Source organism: Giraffa tippelskirchi, chromosome 13 (assembly GCF_054371585.1).
Source record: "Giraffa tippelskirchi isolate mGirTip1 chromosome 13, T2T-mGirTip1v1.2.pri, whole genome shotgun sequence".
NCBI classification, from domain to species: domain Eukaryota; kingdom Metazoa; phylum Chordata; class Mammalia; order Artiodactyla; family Giraffidae; genus Giraffa; species Giraffa tippelskirchi.
This window is the reverse complement of record NC_137287.1, coordinates 93,701,875-93,721,897: the sequence shown is the minus strand read 5'-3', so window position 1 is coordinate 93,721,897 and position 20,023 is coordinate 93,701,875. Positions and strand designations below refer to the sequence as shown.

Genomic DNA, 20,023 nt, shown 5'->3' with positions numbered 1-20,023 from the left:
CTAACTTTTCAACCCACCTTATACCCAATGTGACTTTATATCACCTTCTGGAAGAGATGGAGTCTATTTCCTCTACCCTTGAATTTAGGCTAATCTTGTAACTTGTTTTGATCAATAGACTGAGGCTGAAGTGATGTGCCATTTGGAGCCTAGGCCTAAAGAGCATTTTGCTCTCTCTTGGAAACCTGCCCACCCACCATAAAAAACAAGCCTAGGCTAGCCTGCTGGAGGATGAGATACCACGTGGAGCAGAGATGATCCATTTCAGCAGAACACATCCAAGCCAGTCAGTTCCCAACAGACTGGCAACTGACTGCAAAGTCATGAATGAGCTCAGATAAGAACTACCTAGCTAAGCCCAGCCTCAAATCACCATCCCACAGAAATGTGAGCTAAATAAATAGTTGCTGTTTTAGTCTAACATTTTGGGGTAGTTTTTTAATCAGCAAAAGCTAACTGATAAAACTGGCTCCCTCTATCTCCTTACAGAATGCTTTCCTTTATTGGGCAGAGGCTACAAAGTAAGAAACTACATTTCCCAGATTCTTTTGCAGCTAGAATTAAGAATATTAAGATCAGACAATTAGATGCCCCACCAGAGATTGGGGTTGGGGGGCAGAGGCCATTTTCTTGCTATCACTTATGCACACAGTGGGAGACAGAGAGATGAGGGTCTTGAGCCAGTCTCAGTTGCCAGACTCAACCAGATGTTGAGACAGAGCTATGTGGAGCTGGAGATGGCATCAGTGGCCTTCTTGCTTCCAACCGTGGTTATGGTGATGTGCTCTTGAACTCAGTTACTCCAGTGGCAGCCTTCTGACTCCTGCTCCTCCAGTCCGCTTCACCATTTTGCATCAACTAATTCCTTGCATGAAATTCCTCACTGTGAAAAAATTGAGGCTGTCAAGTGTTGGTGAAGAAGCAACCTGGAGCACCTGGAACCACTGATACACTTGCTGGTGGTAGTGTAAAGTGGTGCAACCACTTTGGGGAATTGATTGGAAACGTCTAATAAAGTTAAACATACTCTACCCTACTGTCCAGCAATTTTTAAAAAATTATTTATTCTTGTTATTTATTTTTGACTGCACTGAGTCTTCATTGCTGTGCGTGGGCTTTCTGTAATTATAATGCGCTGGCTTCTTGTGGCTTCTCACTGCAGAGCTCTAGGGTGCAAGGGCTCAGTACTTGTGGCTCACAGAGTTAGTTGTCTTGCAGCATGTGGAATCTTCCTGGACCAAGGATCTAACCCATGTCCCCTGCATTGGCAGGTAGATTCTTAACCATTAGACCACTAGGGAAATTTTAATCACTGAACCACCTGTCCATCAATTTTTAAATGAGTGCATAACTCCATAAAAAGACTTACATGTGAATATTCACAGCAATTTTTTTTATATATATAAAGCATTTCTATTAAAAATGTTTATTTATTTGGCTGTGTCGGGTCTTAGTTGTGTCATGCAGGATCTTTCGTTGCGCACGAAGTCTCCCATTCTGAGGGATTTCTGTTTTCTTCACTGAGTTCCAGATCCTGGGGGAATGGCCCTAGGAAAGCAGATGGCAAGAGGACATGAATGCAAGTTGGGCACCAAGAAGTGTGACAAGGGGACTTCCCTGGTGATTCAGCAGTTGGGAATCTGCCTTCCAGGGCAGGGAATGTGGCTTTGATTCCTGACCAGAGAACTAAGATCTCATGTGCTATGAGGCAACTAAGACTGAGTGTCCCAATTATAGAGCCCTCACCACAACAGAAGATTCTGCACGCTGCAAGGAAGATCCTGCATACCAGTTAAGACCTGAAGCAACCAAAAAATAATAATAAAAATAAAGTGATTAAAAAAAAAAAGGGTGGCAGGAAGCTGGAGTCTTGGAGGGATGTGTCTCCAGGGAGGGCCAGGGAGTGTCTTCTGCACTGGGAGATGTGTATGAATTTTAGGAACTCCAATATCTAACTTCAAAGGCATGTCCTACCCATGCACTCATTTTCCTGTTTTTGCCGCAACTCCAAGTAAATGTCTGTTGCCAACCAACTTACGTCAGTAGTTCTCAGAAAGGAAGGGCAGGATGGCAGCTCCCGAGTGGCAGGTGATGGATGAGCAACATGATCTCTTGAGCCTGATGAGGCCACACTGACCATAGGGGGCTGGGTAGCCCTGGAGGAGCTTGGCTGCAGCAGGGAACTGACCCATGAGCTGACACAGACCAAGACCCTGCCTTCTCCTGAGACTCTTGAGAGGTAAGGTGGATTGATACCAGACCCTTTTATGTCCTTCCTATGTGGCTAGGCGAGGCAAGGGTGATTCCAAAACAGAGGACTCAGAGGTCTCATATTGTAGAAGAGAAAATACTAGAAGAAAAGACAACAGAGTGTCACCAGCAGCTTTTTCTGGGTGGTGGCATTATGAATATGAATTTTGATTTTCTTCATCAAATATTTCTGGTTTTCTCCATACTAAATATGTAAGCATATATTAATTTTTTTTACAATAAAATTGACTGAAAAAATAAATGCAGTTTAAAAACTTATTTGAAATGAGATTGTAAAGGCAAGGATTGTCTTTTGGTTTTCAGTTTGGAGAGTCCCCTGAAGGGACTTAGACATGAAAAATGTCCCTTTTGGGGGCACTCTGAGACTATCTGGGTTTGACTTGGCTCTCTGGTGGGAAACACTAGCTGGATCGTTGTCGACTTATCACATGTGAGCCACAGCCCTCCTTGGAGCACTGGTTTGGAGACCTGGGCCACTTTTACTGGGGAAGGGCCCTCCAAGGATGCTCTCTGGACTTGCCCTTCCCCTAATAAATGGAAAATGATCAATAAATCCTATTCATGAAATAGGGTGGGATGCAATAAACAGTAAAATATAAATAGCCAGCTAGATGATTCTGAAATTTTATTTCACTTGAAATTTTCATTTTGAAATAATTTCAGACTTAGGAACAGTTGCAAAAATAATACAAATGTTCACATCTTATGTAACCACACAGTACAATGACCAAAACCATAAAATTAACTGTAATAGAATATTAACTAATCTAAAGGCCTCTGTAAGAGTCCATTTGTCCCACTGATGTCCTTTTTCAGTTTCAGGGTCCGACCAAGAATCCCACATTGTTTTAGCTGTTCAGTCTCTTTATTCTCCTTTAATCTGGAGCAGTTCCTCAGTCTTTCTGTGTCTTTCATGGCCTTCACATCTTTGGAAAGTTGTTCTGTAGATGAGTGCTGTCCAATGCAAATAATAATAATAATACAACTAATAGAACTCTCTGTGATGATAGAAAAACTCTGTATCTGTGCTGTCCAATATGATAGCCATTATCCATGTGAAAATAGCATTTGAAATGTGGCTATTAGGGTTGAGGAACTGAATTTTACATTTTATTTAATTTTGATTAAAATGTGTGTGTGTGTGTGAAAGTCACTCCATTTTTTCTGACTCTGTGACCCAAAGGACTGTACAGTCCATGGAATTCTCCAGGCCAGAATACTGGAGTAGGTATCTGTTCCCTTCTCAAGGGGATCTTCCCAACCCAGGGAGGGATTGAACTGGGGTCTCCTGCATTGCAGGCAGATTCTTTACCAGCTGAGCCACCATTAATTTTATTTAATAGTGGCAACAAGCTACTGTATTGTATTGGACAGCTGCTGACTGTTATTTTGGGTTTGTTTAATGTTTCCTCATAATTCATTTCAGATTATAAGTTTTAGTAAATATACCATAGATGTGATGTTGTGCCCTTTTGGTTCCCTGACAAAGGTGGCAGGAAACCACCTAGATCTGGATTTTTGTGTGTGTGTGATGAAATATATGTAATGTAAAATTTACCATTTTAACCATTTTTAATTATAAAGTTATGTAGTATTAAGTACATTTACATTTTGTGCATTCCATCATCCATTTCCAGAACTTTTTCTTCTTCCCCAGCTGAAACTCTCTACCCATTAGACACTAACTCTCCCTTCTCCATTGCTTCAGGACCCTGGAAACCACCACTCTACTTTCTATTCTATGAATTTGACTACTCTAGATACCTCCTGTAAGTGGAATCATACAGTTGTCCTTTTGTGACTGGCTTACTTCACTTAGCCTAATGCCTTCAAAGTTCAACCTTTTATAGCATGTGTTAGAATTTTTTTCCTTAAGGCTGAATAATATTCCATTGTAAGTATATACTATATTTTGTTTTATCCATTTTCATCAATAGACACTTGGGTTGCTTCTTCTTTTGGCTGTTGTGAATAATGCTGCTATGAACGTAGATGTACTGTTTGAGTCTCTGCTTTGGGTGTATATCTAGAAGTGGAATTCCTGGATCATATTGTAATTCTGTTTACTTTTTTGAGGAACTTCCATACTATTTTCCATAGCAGCTGTACCATCTCACATTCCCACCAGCAATGTATAGGGGCTCCAGTTTCTCCATATCCTTGCTGATATGCCATTTTGTTTGTTCTGTAATATCCATGCTAATGGTTGATATTTCTATAGACTGAATGCTTATGTCTACTCCTCCCCCCATTCATATATTGAAAACTAATCCCCATTGTGATGATATTTAGAGGTAGTGTCTTTGGGAGGTGATTAGGTCATAAGGGTGAAGCTCTCATGAATAGAATTAGTGCTCTTTTAAGAGATCCCAGACAGCTGCCTTGCTCCTGCTGTCTGAGGACACAGTAAGAAGACTGTGTCTGTGATCCAGAAAGACAGCCCTTATCAGATACATAATCTGTTGGACCTTGATCTTGGACTTCCCAGCCTCCAGTAATAAATGTTTGTTGTATAAGCCACCCAGCCTATGGTATTTTTATTAGATAGACCCAAATGGATTGAGGCAATATCTCATAGTGTTTTTGAGAAAGCTGTATTTTTTAATGCCCTGCAAGGTCCAGCAGACAGGGGGTGACAACTGCATTTGGAACTCAGTCACCATATTCCCAATAGTTTTCCTGCGAGAATTAGATACGAGGTAACTGAATTTGGGGTGGGTAGCAGGCAGGAGTAAATTCTCAAACTAATCAACACTGATCCTGTCTTGGCTAAACAAGGCAGAGCTGGCTTTGTCACAGTTCAGGTGTGATAATAACATTTTGTAAATGCTGTATGTTGTGAAATATCCACAGAGTTACTACATAAAGTAATAAAATCTTATCTGAAAGGTGTTCAGGTATCTTTCTACAATTCAGTTTTGGAGCACTGATTTTGGAGACAGGTACATGCTCAGGCATTTGCAAGTGATCTCAGGGCTAAACTTCTTAGCCCTCAGTTGTCTTTCTTTTTAAAGTCACAGTATAAAATGTAACAATCTTAAGTGTACAGCTGATGCATTTTTGCATATGTGCAAGCCCAGGTACTCACCAGCACATCAAGATATTGAACAGTTCCATCACTCCAGAAGGCTCTCTTGTATGCAACCCTTCAGCATTCCCCAGAGGTAACCAGTGGTATGAATTCTATTTATATAGATGAGTTTTGTATGTTTTTGAACCTTATCCTACCTTGTAACTGGGAACAGACAGCATGTTCTTTTTGTACTTAGCTTGGTTAGCCTTGGCACCCATTCATCCTGGGAAGATTCATCCTGTTGTCTGTATCGGTAGTTTTTGTCCTCTGTTACTTTTCACTACTACTATACACCAGAGTTTGTCTCTCCATTTTGTGGACTGGCATTTGGGTTGTTTCCAGAGTTTGCCTATTGTGAATAAAGCCACCATGAACAGTACTGTGCGTGCTTCTAGGTGGACTCATAGGTCAACCAGGAGAGGTTGCTGGGTGATAGGGTTGGCATATGTTTAAAAATTGCTAAAAATTTCCCCAAATCTTTAAATCTCTCTTTAAAACAGGAAAAAATAAACCTCTATGTGGTTATTTTGAGAATATTTAATGGGCCCTAAGATATAACACTTTAAGTCTGTATCTGGAACACAGTGGGCACTCAGTAATTGTCCTTTGGCCCAGCAGAGGAAGGGCGAGGTACCGCCCTAAATCCTTGAGCCTTGAGGCCTTTCCCACGCAGCACTCAAGGCCCACACCCTGCGTGCAGAGCGAGCCAACATTGGCGCCCTTGCCCTGCATACACCTACACATCCTGATCCTGCCTTCTCAGGCCCAGAAAGGGTGTCACTTGGTTAGGCACTCGAACCCTTGTGACACCCGACATTTATTGAGCACTGACTGTGTGCTAGGCCCTGCGAGTCCAGGAGCGCGACATAAAAGCCCTCAACCCTCAAATTACTCCTGGGAGGAGGGTAGGTTCGCGTAGGAAGCGTTGGGACTGAGCCCCCCACGGTTTCTACTTGGTTTCTAGCCAGACCCTAGACTTCCCCCTGGAAGTTGCTCGAGATAAAGAAGGAAAGATCATCTGCCCCTCCGATCACGCAGTAGAAAACCTGGTCAGTCCCGATTCCAGGTCCAGCGCCGCCAGGCTTAAAAACCGAGGTCAAGTGCCAGCCCCCGCCGACAAGCCGCTACAGTTGGCCGCGAAGCCCCGCCCCCGCGTCTGGCCAATGGCCTCGCGGTGCCGGCCTCTCTCCTCCCTCCCAGCTGGGGAAGGTTCCCCGCAAGCGCAACTGAAGGCAGGTCGCCGAGGCGCGGCTACCCAAGGTAAGATCGCCGACTCAGGAGCTCGGTCCTCTGGGCTCAGGGAGCACGGACGCCTTTCGGGGAGGTGGTCCGCGGCGCAGAAGCCGAGCGGGACTCAGAGTCCGCCGGGGGGCTGGGAACAGCGGGTCCTAATGCACAGCGGGGTTCGCGGCAGCGAGAGCTCCGCGTGCCGCATCCAGCACCCGGGGCTCTGGAGGTGGGTGGCGCGGGCGTCTGCCCGGGCTGGATGGGAGGTTGGGCCGGAAGGAGACGGGCTCTGGTTACTGAGCTCCTCCAGCCGTCCGCAGGCCCAGGGTGACCCCAAGACGAGGCCTAGCCCGGGTGCGCCAGTCTCAGCGGCCGCGCCTTTAGGGGTCGCGACTGCTGCCCTACGCGGGTCTTGGCTGTTCTCGGCGATGACACCTACTCAGAGCAGCCTCCTGGCTCTCGGCGGACCTGACCCTGGCCCAGGAATTCTGGATTCTGAGCAAGGTTGTGAAGCCTCGCCCCTTCCGGGGTGGGGGTGCTCTCTGAGCCTCTGGTGCCCTCCTAGCGGCGACCGTCAGGAACACTCCAGAACACACCGCGCACAATCTTCTCTGAGACCCGGAAGGAGGTGCCAGGAAAACTTTGGAAAAAACAAAACCGACATCCTTATTTTGAGGACTGAAAAACATCTGGAAGGACCTGAGAACCGGCTCCTGTGGAGGGCAGTCTGAAAACGTCCTCAGACCTGGCGGAAAGATTTCCATTTCTCACAAGAGAAGGGACTAAGTATAGCATCGTAGGCACACTCTCACTCAGTGACCTCTCCTCACCCAGGCAGTGTCCTTCGCCCCTCCGAGGGCTTGAAGGCAGGGGGCTGTGTAAGTCTCACTTGCCACAGAGGTCTCTATGCCCTCAAGATGTATGGTGAGACATGCAATGAGGCAGCAAGTCCTGGGTTCCAATTCTGTTAGGTCACTGGTCAGCTGGACAACTTGGCCTCACTTCTCCTCTTAAGATTATGGCAAGAATTAAATGAAAGAAATTTAGGGTGTGCCTGCCTATAGTAGAGGGCTTCCGTGATAACTCAGCTGGTAAAGAATCCGCCTGCAGTGCCGGAGACGTGGGTTCGATCCCTGGGTTGGGAAGATCCCCTGGAGAAGGGAAAGGCTACCCACTCCAGTACTCTGGCCTGGAGAATGCAACGGACTGTATAGTCCATGGGGTTGCAAAGAGTCGGACAGGACTGAGTGACTTTCACTTTCGCTATAGTAGACCTTCAGTAAGTGTGAACAAATATGAGCTTCCTTTCTTTTTGGTTGAGACTATTTCATACATCCATACTTGCCAAACTCTATGCCTTGAGGGCTGAGGTTGGAATGCAGAAGAATGTATCACCTGACTCTCTCCTGGGGCCTCCCTGGATCCCATGGGAGGGAAGGAGGGATCTGGTTACCACCATAGAGTTCTCTGTTCCTCTCTTGAAGGCTCAGAGGACCCCCACCCCACCTCCCTGGTCCTCTTGATTTCTGTTGTTTGTTCTTGCCCCACAAGGGGTATAGCACCTGTGGTTGGCAAAGCAAATCATGCAGCATGCGGCCATGAGGCCAGTGGGCAGCAGGTAGGCAGGATAGCTGCACCATTTCCCATGTGTCAGGGGACTGGGAGCCTCAGCAACTTTTGGGCACTTTCTGCTTTGCAACACTGTCTCCTAGAGGTCTCACCAAGCTTGACACCCGTGTTTCTACTCCAGTCTCCCCCTCTGTCCTCCTCTGCCCACTTCTCTCCCTGAAAACCCCTTTGAATATCCGATAGCATCTCAAGCTTCACTTGTTGAAAATGGAGTTCTGGGGTCTTCTCTGCACCACTGCTTCTCCCCCTGATTTTCTGGCTTGCTAAGTGACACCCTCCATCCACCCCGTGCCTAAGGAGTAATCCTTGATTCTTCTCTCTCCTTCACCTCCCATATCCATAAAATATCAGAATCCAGTCACCTGTCGCCACCTCCATGGTTATCATCCTGACCATACCTGTCACGTATTCCCTGCTGTGACCTCCTGGCTTGTCTCCCTGCTTCCATCATGACCCCGCCACAGTCAAGGGTCCTCACAACCACCACAGAAGTCTTTAACATAAATCAAATCCTCTCCTTTTCCTGCCTAGAACCCTCCAATGGCTCCCTGTTTCACTCCAAATAAAACCCAAAGTCCTTTCCTATAATGTCCTACATTAGCAGTCCTTCCCAACCTTCTTGACCTTGGTATCTGCCCCTCCCCCTCACTTTCTAAATCTGGACAACTCCAGTCTACTTTCTATTCTTTAAACATGTCAAACTTGTTCCCACCTTAGGACTTCTAACTGCTGTGTCCTATGCCCAAAATACTGATCTTCTTACAGCCAAGAACCATTCAGCTCAAATGTCAATTCAAAAAGGCTTCCTTCCCCACTCCAGTTCAAGAAGCATCCCCATTTTCAGGGACTGTCTCATCTGCTTTATTTTCTCTATAACCTTTATTGCTATCTGAAATCCTTATTTATATATATTTTTACTGATTAGTCTGTCCCATTCCAGTAGAATGTAAATTGGATGATGGCAGAGATCTTGTCTGTCTTATTCCCTGCAGCTCTCTCCCATGAGAAAGGCAAATAAGAAACAAGCAGGCACTTTCCTGGTGGCCCAATGGTTAAGACTCCGTGCTCCCACTGTAAGGGACACAGGTTTGATCCTAGTTGGGGAACTAAGATCCCTCATGCCACTCGGCGGAGCAAAAATAAATAAAATAGAAATTCTTTTTAAAAAGGGAGCAAGCAAACAGGTCTATAATTGAAAATTGTGGTAAGTGCTACATAAGCAACCGGCAGCAATTGATTGTATTTGGAGCACTTTTATGTGTGTTGTGTTTTTTTTTGGCCATGCCCTGTGGCATATGAAATCTTTGTTCCCACCAGTGACCCCTGCAATGGAGGCATGGAGTCTTAACCACTATACTGCCAGGGAAGTCCCTGGGGCATTTTAAAATTTCAGGCTTATAAGATTGATCTACTATGTTTTCCGAACAACCTCTCTGAGCCATTTTAGGGGTGAGGATAAACCTGGGAAAGGCTGATAACTTTCCTGGAGTCACACTCACGAATGGAACTTAGCCTCCTACCCTGAAAGTATGTACGTGGCAAGTTTTAATGTAATGATGGGCCTGCAGTCATGTTCTGGGAAGAACCTGATCCCAGATCCCAAAGACCTCAGTTCTTTGCTCTTCTACTAACTAGCAAGCCCCCTTAATTCCTTGGTACTGCATTTTCTTCATGCTAAGAATAGGATAGATCCTATTATTATGCTGCGTGCCTTGTTCTCCGCTTCCTCTCCCTCTCCTCCTCCTCCTCCCCCATTTCTTCCTCCTCCTCCCTGTCTTCCCCTTCCCTCTCAGTATTCTCCGAAGAAGCAGCACTCCTAGGTGGTGCCCTATTGCTGTCAGCAGCTGGGGGCACATCCAGACCTGGGGATGGTGAGGCAGGAGCCAGAGCTCTTCCCAAACACTGGCCAACTTGAAGGGCAGAATTGGGCCCTAGGTCTTCTGAATCTGATTTTTTTTCCCCATCAATTTGTTTTTAAGCAAATTCATTGAGGGCCTCTGATACTAAGACAATAATAAAGTAAGATTGCGACTTCCTTGGTGGTCCAGTGGTTAAGAATCTGTCTTCCAATGCAGGGCTCGTGGGTTTTATCCCTTGTCGGGGAACTAAGATCCCACATGCTGTTACTAAGACTCTTCGCAGCCAAATAAAAATAAGTAATAAAGTAGGATGATTAAACAAAAAGCAAACGTTCCAAAGAGGTGGAAAAGAAAGAATTGCCTTTTGTCCAACCCTACTCCCAACTTGGTTGCCATATATACTCTGTTTTCTTCCAGCCTTTATTCCTCTCAGTCTATCCACCCTTCATGGGCCAGAGCCCTCTGCCAGTTCAGGACCCAGACAGTGATGACGTTTGCCGAGGACAAAACTTATGAGTATATCCGCTACCATCACAGCAATTTTTGCAATATTCATGTTCTGGATATTCTGCCTCACCTGTCCTGCCTCACAACAAGTGACCAGGTAAGCCAGGGCCTGACAGCCAGGCACTGACTGGGGCAGGGTTGTGGAATTCAGAGCTTCTCCCAGGCCAGGACCAACTCCTTCCTTCTCTGTTGTCTGTATCCTGCTTCCCATTGTTGACAGTTTTCTAACCTTCAGGATGACGTGTGGCTCAGGGTGTCCTACTGAGGTTCTTGTGTTGTTTTGGTATAGTGCTCCAAAATACAGCCCTGAGATTTCTGGGCTCGGGGCCCCTTACTCGCTTTCACTGGAAACTTCTCCATCTCTTGTCCTTATTCCTGCTTAGTCTCAATTCCTTTCTCCTGGTCATGGGACCCATTCTGGCAGAGTCTCAGGGCTCAGCTTTCAGAGTCCTTGGGAGCCAGATGGTGTCAGCCCCTTTGGCACTTGCTGTGGGCTTCTAGTGAAGTGAGCCCAGCCCCTCCCAGTTTAGCTGTCTCCACATTGAACCCTGAGGCCTCCTTCTGCTTCCTGCATGCAGATACTGGTGTTATTTGAGTTTGTGGCTGGTGGAGTTTTTCTCCTCTCTCTTGTATTTTGGTGTTTGCAGGAATACCTTATCATTTAGTTCTGCTGTAAATGTTTTCTGTGGGTTTCTGCTATCTGGTCACTTGTTTGTATGTGCTAAGCCTCAAGTTTCCTCATCAGTAGAGTAGGGACAGTAATAGCATTAAATAAGACAATTCACGCAAAGCCCTGAGAAGAGAGCCCGGGACACAGTAAAGACCTATTTCCTGGGCCTTGGAACTTGGGCTCAAACTCTGGCCTTGTTCTGGGCTCTGACCCAGCTTCAGATGGCTGCCTCCATCTTATAGATTTCTAGGGACCTCCACTTGCAGCCGTGGGAAGGGGGTCAGGGCTACCTGGCTTGATCTGGGTGGCGGGGCTGTGTCTTTCAGGACCGACTTCGGGCCTGCTATGAGCGCTGGGGGAACCAGGGCACCCTCTGGGACCTCTTCAACTGTCTTCGGCGGAGGAACGGCTGGGTGGATTCCTTCATCAGGGCACTGAGGGCCTGTGAGCACGCTGGTCTCGCTGATGAAGTGGCCCGTGTCTACCAGAGCAACCTGCCACGTGAGCCACCTGCCCTGGCCCCTCTTCTGGAACTCCTCTCTGATTCCCCTGACCTTCACTCTCCCTCTCCCCTTACCCTATACCTGCTGTCTTCCTCTTTCACCCTCTCTCCCATCACTCCTGGGCAGTGGGCAAACCTGAGTGCAGATCCCTGCTTAGCAACTTATTAATCTTTATTAACACTTTGACCAAACCCCTTCATTCCTTAAGTCTCAGTCTTCTCTGTAAAATGGGACTAATGGCAACATCTAGCTTGTAGGGCTGCTGTGAAAACCCCAGGATGATAGCATGTTGAGCACTTAGCGGGAGCTGGCACCTTCCACGTGCTCAGCAAATGGAGCCTCCTCTGATTTTTGCAGCTCTGATGTTTGCCTCCCACACTTTTCTCACTTCCTCCTGTCTCCTCTCCCTCGGTTCACCTTCCCTCTTTCTGTTCATCTCTTCTCTCCCCATCCCTTGACTGTCTCTCCTTTCTTCCTTCCTTTCCCCTCATCTCTTCCCCTCCCCCTGGTTTCCCCTAGAGCCTCCTAACCGCCCGCTCCCCCCAACCCCCCAGTTGCCCCGTTCTCCCTCAGCGCTCTCTCAATGCTCCCTGCCAAGCCAAGTACTCAGAGGGGGTCCACTGAGGCCAGGGTCTCAGGGCCTGAGGCAGGAAGAAAACTCACACAAGACCTATTTCTATTTTAGACAGAGACAATTCCTGACACACTGCTCAGATTCACAGCCTTAAAAATATCACCATGTTTGCCTTTCTTTCTCCCCCGCCCCCCCTTTCCTTCCTTCCTAACTCATCTCTTCATTTGTGGAGATTGACAATTTGTGATTTCCCCAGATACAAACAGCTGTGGTAGGACCAGGCATGGTTGGTGGGGGCAAAGGGGAGGGGTTAAGGAAGCAGCTTTAGGTCAAGGGTCAGTTAGTGGTGAAAGCCACCCACAAGCAGGAGAAGAAAGCCACCGTGTCCAGAAAGCCTGGGGACAGAGAAGTGGTGACTGCTGATACAGGCAGTGTGGTGAGAGGCCTCTGAGGTACCCCCCACACTCTCCGCTCTCCTGCCTCTACCTCTCCTTGTCCTCTCCACCTCCACTCTCCCTCTAGTACCTGCCTCCCACTTGGTGACACGGGTCTCCTCCGAGGGGTGCCTTCCACCTCAGGGTAGCTTTTGATGCTGTGGGGAAACTGATAACCATGACCTGGGAGCACCCAGGCCTCTCCTGTCCCTGAGAGTCTCCGATTCCTTCTTGACATCACTTTATCTTTATCCTTCAGGGAATCCAAACCACCCTCCAGCCCCACTGGAGCCACCATCAGTTCCTGCTGAGATTTCAAGGCCCTCCCCGCCTGCTGTGGCCCCCAGCATCCCTGGCAATGGCTACGCAGAGTACGAGCCAAGTTACCCTATGCCTGTCCAGGATACCCAACCACCAGAGTCCCTGGGAGAGGTGCGTCCACACACCTCCTGCTTTTGTGTTCCTGTCTTCTCCCTTATGCCCACCCAGCCTTCTGGAAGCCCCCCACAGATCCTGCCTAATCTCTGCTCAGAACCCCAAGCTCTCGCAATGTGGATCTGCCCCAGACCAGCTGCCAGACTATTGACCAGGTCTTCGCCACATGGCAGCCTCACCCCTCTGTCATCAGTCACCTGTGAGGTCACAATTTTGAGGTCTTTGCAATGGTCCTTGTGAGATGTTGAGCTGAGTCAAGGGATCAGGGTATGACCAGATAGGGAGAGTGAGGGAACAGGAGGTGATGGGGTAAGGGATGGATGGTTGGAGCTGTAATCATCGCCAGTAAAGCGAAGTTTGGGGGAAATATGGCTGATTCTATTGGGATATGATGAATGGGCAGTGAGGTATCCAGGAGACACCAAATCATGAACTTGAAGCCTGAGAAGGGTCTGTGCAGTGGCCCCAGAGAGGGAGACTTTTCTTTAGGGCCAGACAGATGAATAAGGACTCCTCCATATGGTGATTTTCTATGAAGTAGGTTCACAGTCACCTGTAGACAGAAGTTCTGGCAATGGGCAAAGCCAAGGTAAAGGCTTCCTTGGTCCTGTGCTCTATGGCATGGACTGTGGCCTATATGAGCTGTCTCAAGCATAAGTTGCCCTTTGCCAGCTCCTGGAAGAAGTGACTGCCTTATTCCTATATTCCCTCTTGCAGAATTCAGAGAAAGCCTCACAACCATCCCATTCTGGGGCTGTCCTGAAGAGGCTGGGTGGCCCCCTGGAGCCCTTGTCTGACACGGTGGCCATCAGCACTCTGACCTCCAATGTACATCAGGAGCAAGACACAGAACTGGGCAGTACCCACACAGCAGGTATGCATGGACTCTGGAATTACAGCACCTTTCTGACCTCCCAGTGAGGGTAAGAGGGTTGTCCCTCTGGCTTTCTTGGACAGGAGTCAAAGGTGGTATTCTCCAGGGAACAACCTTCCTCAGAGGACATATTGGTTAGTATCTGCTTTGCAACAGACAGTCCCAGAATTTGGTAGCTTGAAATAACAACTATTTATTAACCTCATGATTGTGTGGGTTAGCAATTTGGGCTGGCTCAGCTGGGCTGAATTCCCTTTTGTATACACATCAGTTTACATATAAGTTGTTTACGGCTCTTGGCTGGAGCACCTCGGTTCTCTTCCATGAACTTCTCGTCTCCCAGTGGACAAGCCCATTTCATATACCTGAGCCGAGCTCTGTTCTGAGAGAGGACTCCTGGGTCATGGGCTCAAAACTGATGCAGTTTTCCTCCTGCCTCTTTCTGTGAGACAAAGCAAATTACCAGGCCAGGTAATTTGCCAGGAATACAAAGATAGACTCCATCCCTTGATGAGAGGACTGATAAGGTCACATTGCAGAGGGCGTGGATACAGTTAGAAGAAGTGAGTTAGGGCCACGTCTGCACTATGCCTAAGGGACTATATAAGGAATCCGCCAGGACCTGGAGGACAGTGTAAGGAGAGTACAGGGCTGGGCCAGCTGTTAGCAGGGAGCACTGCCCCATCCCAAAGGGGTCTCCAGCTCCCAGCAAATCACTCAAACATTTCAGTCTCCAGAAGAAGTATATTCTTCATCAGCCTCACATGGACTGTCTGACCCTCACATCAGATGTCTCAGGAGTATAATACTGTCTACTCTGATCTTAAAGGCTGGCATATTTCCTAAATTGAGTTCCACATAACACTGGTGCCCAGCCAGCCCCCAGTGCCCATGGAACAGCCACAAGGCACATGAGCAGTTAAAGATTCAGAGAAGCCATCGTTAGTGTTCCATGCTCCTGTCACTCTATCCCAAGCGTCCTTTTGCACTTGGCAGTGCCAGCTTGCTGTGGAACACCTTTTCAGGAAATACTGCTGTGGACCAGGGAGACAAAGGGCTCTTTGATTTCAGTATAAGTATGGACACAGGTCCCATGAGATGTTGTGGTGGTAGATTTGGGGTAGGGGTGGGGTGGACATCAGAATCACTCCTGACCTTTGTCAGATGTAGGGCCTGGCATGTGTGTTTTCAGAGTTCCGTGGCAAATGCTTATGTAACTGCCTTTATGGACCATCACCACCTACTCCCTCCTGCTTCCCCCAGTTCAGGCCCTCCTCCCGGGGATGGTTTTGTCCCTGCACCTGCAAACCCTTAGGCCTCCTAGAAGGGGGTTGCTCACTGGGCCTCTGGTGCCATATGGCTGGTGTGAGCTCTTCTGCTTGAGCCATCCTGCTGCCCCTTGCCCTGGCCTATGATTGTTCCTGCTGAGAAGAAAGATGGCAGTGGGAGAAACATCCAGGATTCTACTAGTCTAAGGAGAGGTTGGAAGAGGCAGACAAGAGAAAAGAGGGTGTCCCAGGCAGGAGAAGAAAAAGCAGAGAGGAAAACTAATAATGATTTTCAGGCTCCTAGACCTTGTTAGAGGGAGGGATCATTTTGCTCTTGTGAGACAACAGGTCAGGGACTGAGGAGGGACAGGATCAAGGATTTATCTGCAGCCATTAGGTCTTCAGCCCTGGGATCAGTGACTAAAGGGAATGGAGACTCCTCCATGGGTGGGAGGTTGGATGCAGTAGGGATGGTGTGAGTTGGGACAGAGAGACCCTTCTCTATCCCTCTGATCCAAGGATAACACTCCTGTGGGTTTGTGTTTCTCATTTCTTTTCACCACCTGCAGGCGTGGTCTCCAGTTCCACGTCACTCCATGGGCCTGTGTCTCCGACTGTCTCCTTCCAGCCCTTGGCCCGTTCTACCCCCAGGGCAAGCCGCTTGCCTGGACCCCCAGTGTCAGCTCCATCTGTTAGCACCTCCTCCTCCTCCACTGGCTTGACCTCTGCAGGAGGTGCTGGTGACCAGGCTGAAGGTACCATCAGCTCCAGTGGGGCAGGGGTGCCCAACAACCCTATGACTGCCAGCACAGTGCCCGCCAAGGTGCCCACCAACTCAGCATTTGGCAGTTCAGTGCCTTCCAAGTTGCCCACCAGCTTGAAGCCCCCTGGTGCAGTGTCCACCAGTCTAGCACCATCCAGATTGCCCATCAACTCAGTGCGTTCTGGCATGGTGCCACCCAAAGTGCCTACTAGTGGGATACCTGACCACAAGATACCTGCAAGCACGGTGCCCAGTGAGGTGCCTGCCAACACAAAGCTCACCATCAGGAGCAGCAATAGACTCGTGAAGGTGAGTTCTTACCCCTCCTAGCAGTGATCCAAGCCTCTCCCCTCAACCCGTCTCCAGTCTCCATTCTGACTCCAGCCTGATCCAGGGCTGCTTTTTGAGGGAATAGGGAGAACTGAGACCCAATCTCATCCAGCCCTAACACCCTGTTCTTTAGAATAATAATAATCGTTAGAGCTGTCAAGTGTGGCTGCTTCAGGAGGGTCAGACCACCTCCGCTGGTTATGTGCATTAACCCATTTAGAGCTCACAGCTCCCCTTTAAGCTCAGCAGTGTTATTTTGCAGATGAAGAAACATTCCTGTTTGCCTCAACACCTTGCTCTTCGCTGCTGGGATATCTGGCTTGCCCCACCGTGACCAAGGTTTTACAAACTGCAGTCCTAACCTATCTACTCTGACCCAGTAGCCTCCACAGTTGCCTCTGAGCCTGCTTATCTAACCCTACCGCTGCTGTCTGCCTGGAGGAACCAAGTCCCTGGCCCAACCTCTGACCCCGTGGCTGCTTCATGGCCATCAAGCCCAGGCAGAAAGTCAGAGTAGAGGGGACCGCACATGACCAAGGGCTCCCTGGGGTGGACGTGAGCTCAGAAGCAGGCCAATGAGTAGAGCTCTCAGCCCTGGAGGAAGTCTCACCACTGATGCTCCTGCAGGGCCTTAGTCCCCTCTTCCCTGACTGTCTTCCTGCACTGTCAGTGAGTTGAGTCCCTCAGAGAGATTGCCTTTTGGCACTGTGGGCTGGCTACTGAGGGGTTGGGGTGTCAGTTTTTGGCCTGTCCTGGGAGTGGGGCTACCCAACCTGGCTTGTCCCCTATCATCCTCAGTCCCTCTAGTTCCTCCTTTCTTTCCCAGGAGACTCCAGCATCACCAGTGCCCACAGGTGCTGCCACTGGAGGAGCATCACGCTGGCCAGACAGCAGCTCTGACCGCTGGGGCTCAGAGGTGGAGCTGAGCAAGCCTGGCAGGCTGGTATCCAGGATGGACAGCCAGCCGTTCTCAGGCTGCTCCGCAGACCTTGCCATCAGCCGCAGTAACTCCCTGGGCATGGGGCCTGACAATGCCCCAGAGGAGAATGAGTATGTGTCGGAAGACACCATTAGGAACTATGAGAACCCCAGCACCTCCATCCTGGGGGACAGCCCCGGGACACACACCACCCCGGAATTCCAGGCAGAGGAAGAGTTGGAGGAAATGCTTGTGGTCTGGACCGTTCCCTGGGCTCCGTGGCTCGGGGTGGCCATGGCCGGGGCACTTCTAGTGCTCCTGGCTTCACTGTACCGGCGGCGCCTACCCCAGTGAAGCTCCTGGGTCCTTCTTGCCATTCATCTTCTCTCTTTCCCATGGTACATCTGCCCGAGTCACAGAGCCGAGCTGTCTCACCATCCTTGACCCTTTTTTGGGGCTGACAGAAGCTGGGTCAGAAGGGAGGCAGGGGGCCACAGGCCTAGTCCTGGGGGGCAGTATCTATGTCCCATCTCATGCCCTTGGTGGCTCCCCTACCATCCTTGGCTTACTGGGCCCTGGGCTGCTCCTGGTGCCCCAGTCTTCACCCAGCTGGCCATCTGGTTGTTGCCCTTAACCCCTGGAGAAGGTGCTCCCGTCTAGGCTTTATCCCTCTTTACCCAAGTGCAAGAATCAGGAGGTGCCACTGGGGACCACAGTGGGTCAGAAACCTTCCCCATCATGCCTGGTCCCTGCAACGAATAGATGGGGCAGGGGACATCGCTGTAGCCCCCAGTGGCCCAGTAGCCCCCTGCAGAGCAGCAGGGAGGCCCATCTTTAAGGACTTGGTCCCCTGTCTCCTGGTTCCCCTCCCTACCACACAAGGATGAGAGGAGGTCCAGAGATTCCCACGGACCCCTGGGAAGCCTGATCAGGTACTAGACCTGAGGAGTACCTAAAGAGCCCCTCTCCAGCCTCCTTATCCTAGTCTGTTCTCTTCAGCTCCCTATTGGTACTGTAGAGGGAGAACCTGCGGGACAGAGCTCAGGCTAAGGTTTGGATTTCAGCTCTACCTCTTTGTGGGCTGTGTGGCCTTGGCAGATAATCAGATTTCTCTGATGTTGCTTACGCATGTGTACAATGAGGATTGCGGCTCATCCTTCACTGAATTCTCCTCAGATTGGAGCATACAGATCTTTGTCAAGTGCCTGGTCCAAAGCAGGTGACCACTAAATGCTTCTCTCACCTTTCCCTGCCTAGCCAGGTAGAGATGAGGGCATGAGAGGCAGAATGCCCAGTGGGTAAGTATGCACCGCTGCAGTGTAGGGTAAGTTAGGCGCGTGTCCTGTTCTGTCTCTTACTAACTCTGTGCTCTTGGGCAGGGTGTTAATCTCTCTATGCCTCAGTTTTCTCACCTGTATAATTGGGATGAATAGTAAAATTATATAGATATACATGTCCTAGTATTGTGAGGATTAAATGAGTTTATCTACATAAACCTTAGAATGGTTCCTGGCATTTTACTTACTGAGGTTTGCATGCATGTTGGTTTTGTCACTATTCAAATGTGGAGGGGCTGGAGCACTTGGCCACACATTTAGAAGCAGACCCAGCCCCTACTGCCTATGCCCCTTTCATGTTTGTCCCTTACTTTGTTCCACGCATTGGGGATTGTTGGGGAGTGAGGAGGGAGACATGTCTACTGGGGCATCTGTGTAGGGTGGGGGCTAGGGTGACCCCCGCAGCAGCCAGATGGGTTGAAGGATATCCTTGTGGGTGCTTTCCAGGCAGCTATTGCTGGCCAAGGGCCAGGCACAGGAGCCTCAGGAGCTACCTTTGTTTCTGGGCTCTGCCAGGGACAGGGACTAGAGCTCTAGGGAGGCATAAGAGTTAGGCGGTCACCGTGGCCCACCCCCAAACTGTCAGTCTGCAGAGTCCTGCACCCTGCTTTGGCTACTACAGTCTTTCTTTGCATTGCCCTCAGGGACTTCAGCAACCTAATGGCTTCTACCTCTACCTCTGAGCTTATCTTCAGCCCTCTCTCCAGACCGAACCACCTGTACCCTGAAGCCAGGAATGGTCCCTAGTGAAGCTGTCTGCAACCACTCCGTGTCACCTTTACTCTTAACCAGCCTTCTGGGCTCCTTCTTCCTAGGTACCTAGGTCAATGAACAATTCATGAACAGGTATTGGTTTTAATGTGTTACCCTCCCAAGATAGCTTTGGAAAAAAGTCTCTCCAGAAAGCAGTTTGTAAACCCAAAGAATGCTTCTTAAATTGTAGGATTTCCAACAGAGTGACCAGCTGTTTTGGAGAAATCTGTGGATAAGGTGTGTAGGAAACATTCAGGGACTGTCCTGGCACTTTTCAAATTATGCTGTCCAGAAGCCCTGACTTAGCCTGCATTGTGCAGCATTCCTATTTTGGCTGTTGTCACTAAAATGCCAGCTTCAGGCAGGATTGGGATTGGCCGTTGGCAAGGAGAGGGCTTGGGGTAGTTGATGAGATGTGTCAGATCTCAAGAGTCCTGGGTTTGGAGTATGGTTTCAGCTGCAGGAGGTTGCATGTAGGAAGGAAACCCAGGCGGGTCACCATGGCCTGGATGATGTGAAGGGAGTGAGGAAGGACCTCTACCCCCAGACAGGGGTCTAGTCACCTATACTTGGAGATGGGAAAGTACCCTTCACCTT

General features: G+C 49.0%; 1 protein-coding gene and 1 long non-coding RNA gene across 4 annotated transcripts; one reads left to right on the top strand and one right to left on the bottom strand.

Moving 5' to 3' along the window:
• Window positions 1-2,881: 2,881 nt before the first annotated feature.
• LOC145532886 (uncharacterized) lies at window positions 2,882-6,502 on the bottom strand. The gene is made up of 3 exons (XR_014073683.1): window positions 6,391-6,502; window positions 5,500-5,693; window positions 2,882-3,225 (listed from the first exon to the last, which is right to left on the bottom strand). It is a non-coding gene; the product is annotated as an uncharacterized LOC145532886 (long non-coding RNA).
• Window positions 6,503-6,566: 64 nt separating this feature from the next.
• Window positions 6,567-18,836, top strand: MAVS (mitochondrial antiviral signaling protein). Of its 3 annotated transcripts, none has more exons than XM_081558839.1 (7): window positions 6,567-6,604; window positions 10,477-10,663; window positions 11,563-11,737; window positions 13,007-13,179; window positions 13,900-14,056; window positions 15,894-16,396; window positions 17,247-18,836. In XM_081558839.1, exons 2-7 carry the CDS (start codon window positions 10,547-10,549, stop codon window positions 17,688-17,690), a joined length of 1,569 nt encoding a protein of 522 aa, XP_081414965.1. In that variant the 5' UTR covers window positions 6,567-6,604; window positions 10,477-10,546; the 3' UTR covers window positions 17,691-18,836. The 3 variants fall into 3 exon arrangements, with proteins under 3 accessions (XP_081414965.1, XP_081414963.1, XP_081414964.1); XM_081558837.1 differs by having other exon boundaries at window positions 17,244-18,836; XM_081558838.1 differs by lacking the exon at window positions 6,567-6,604 and adding an exon at window positions 6,776-7,850 and having other exon boundaries at window positions 17,244-18,836.
• Window positions 18,837-20,023: the final 1,187 nt, after the last annotated feature.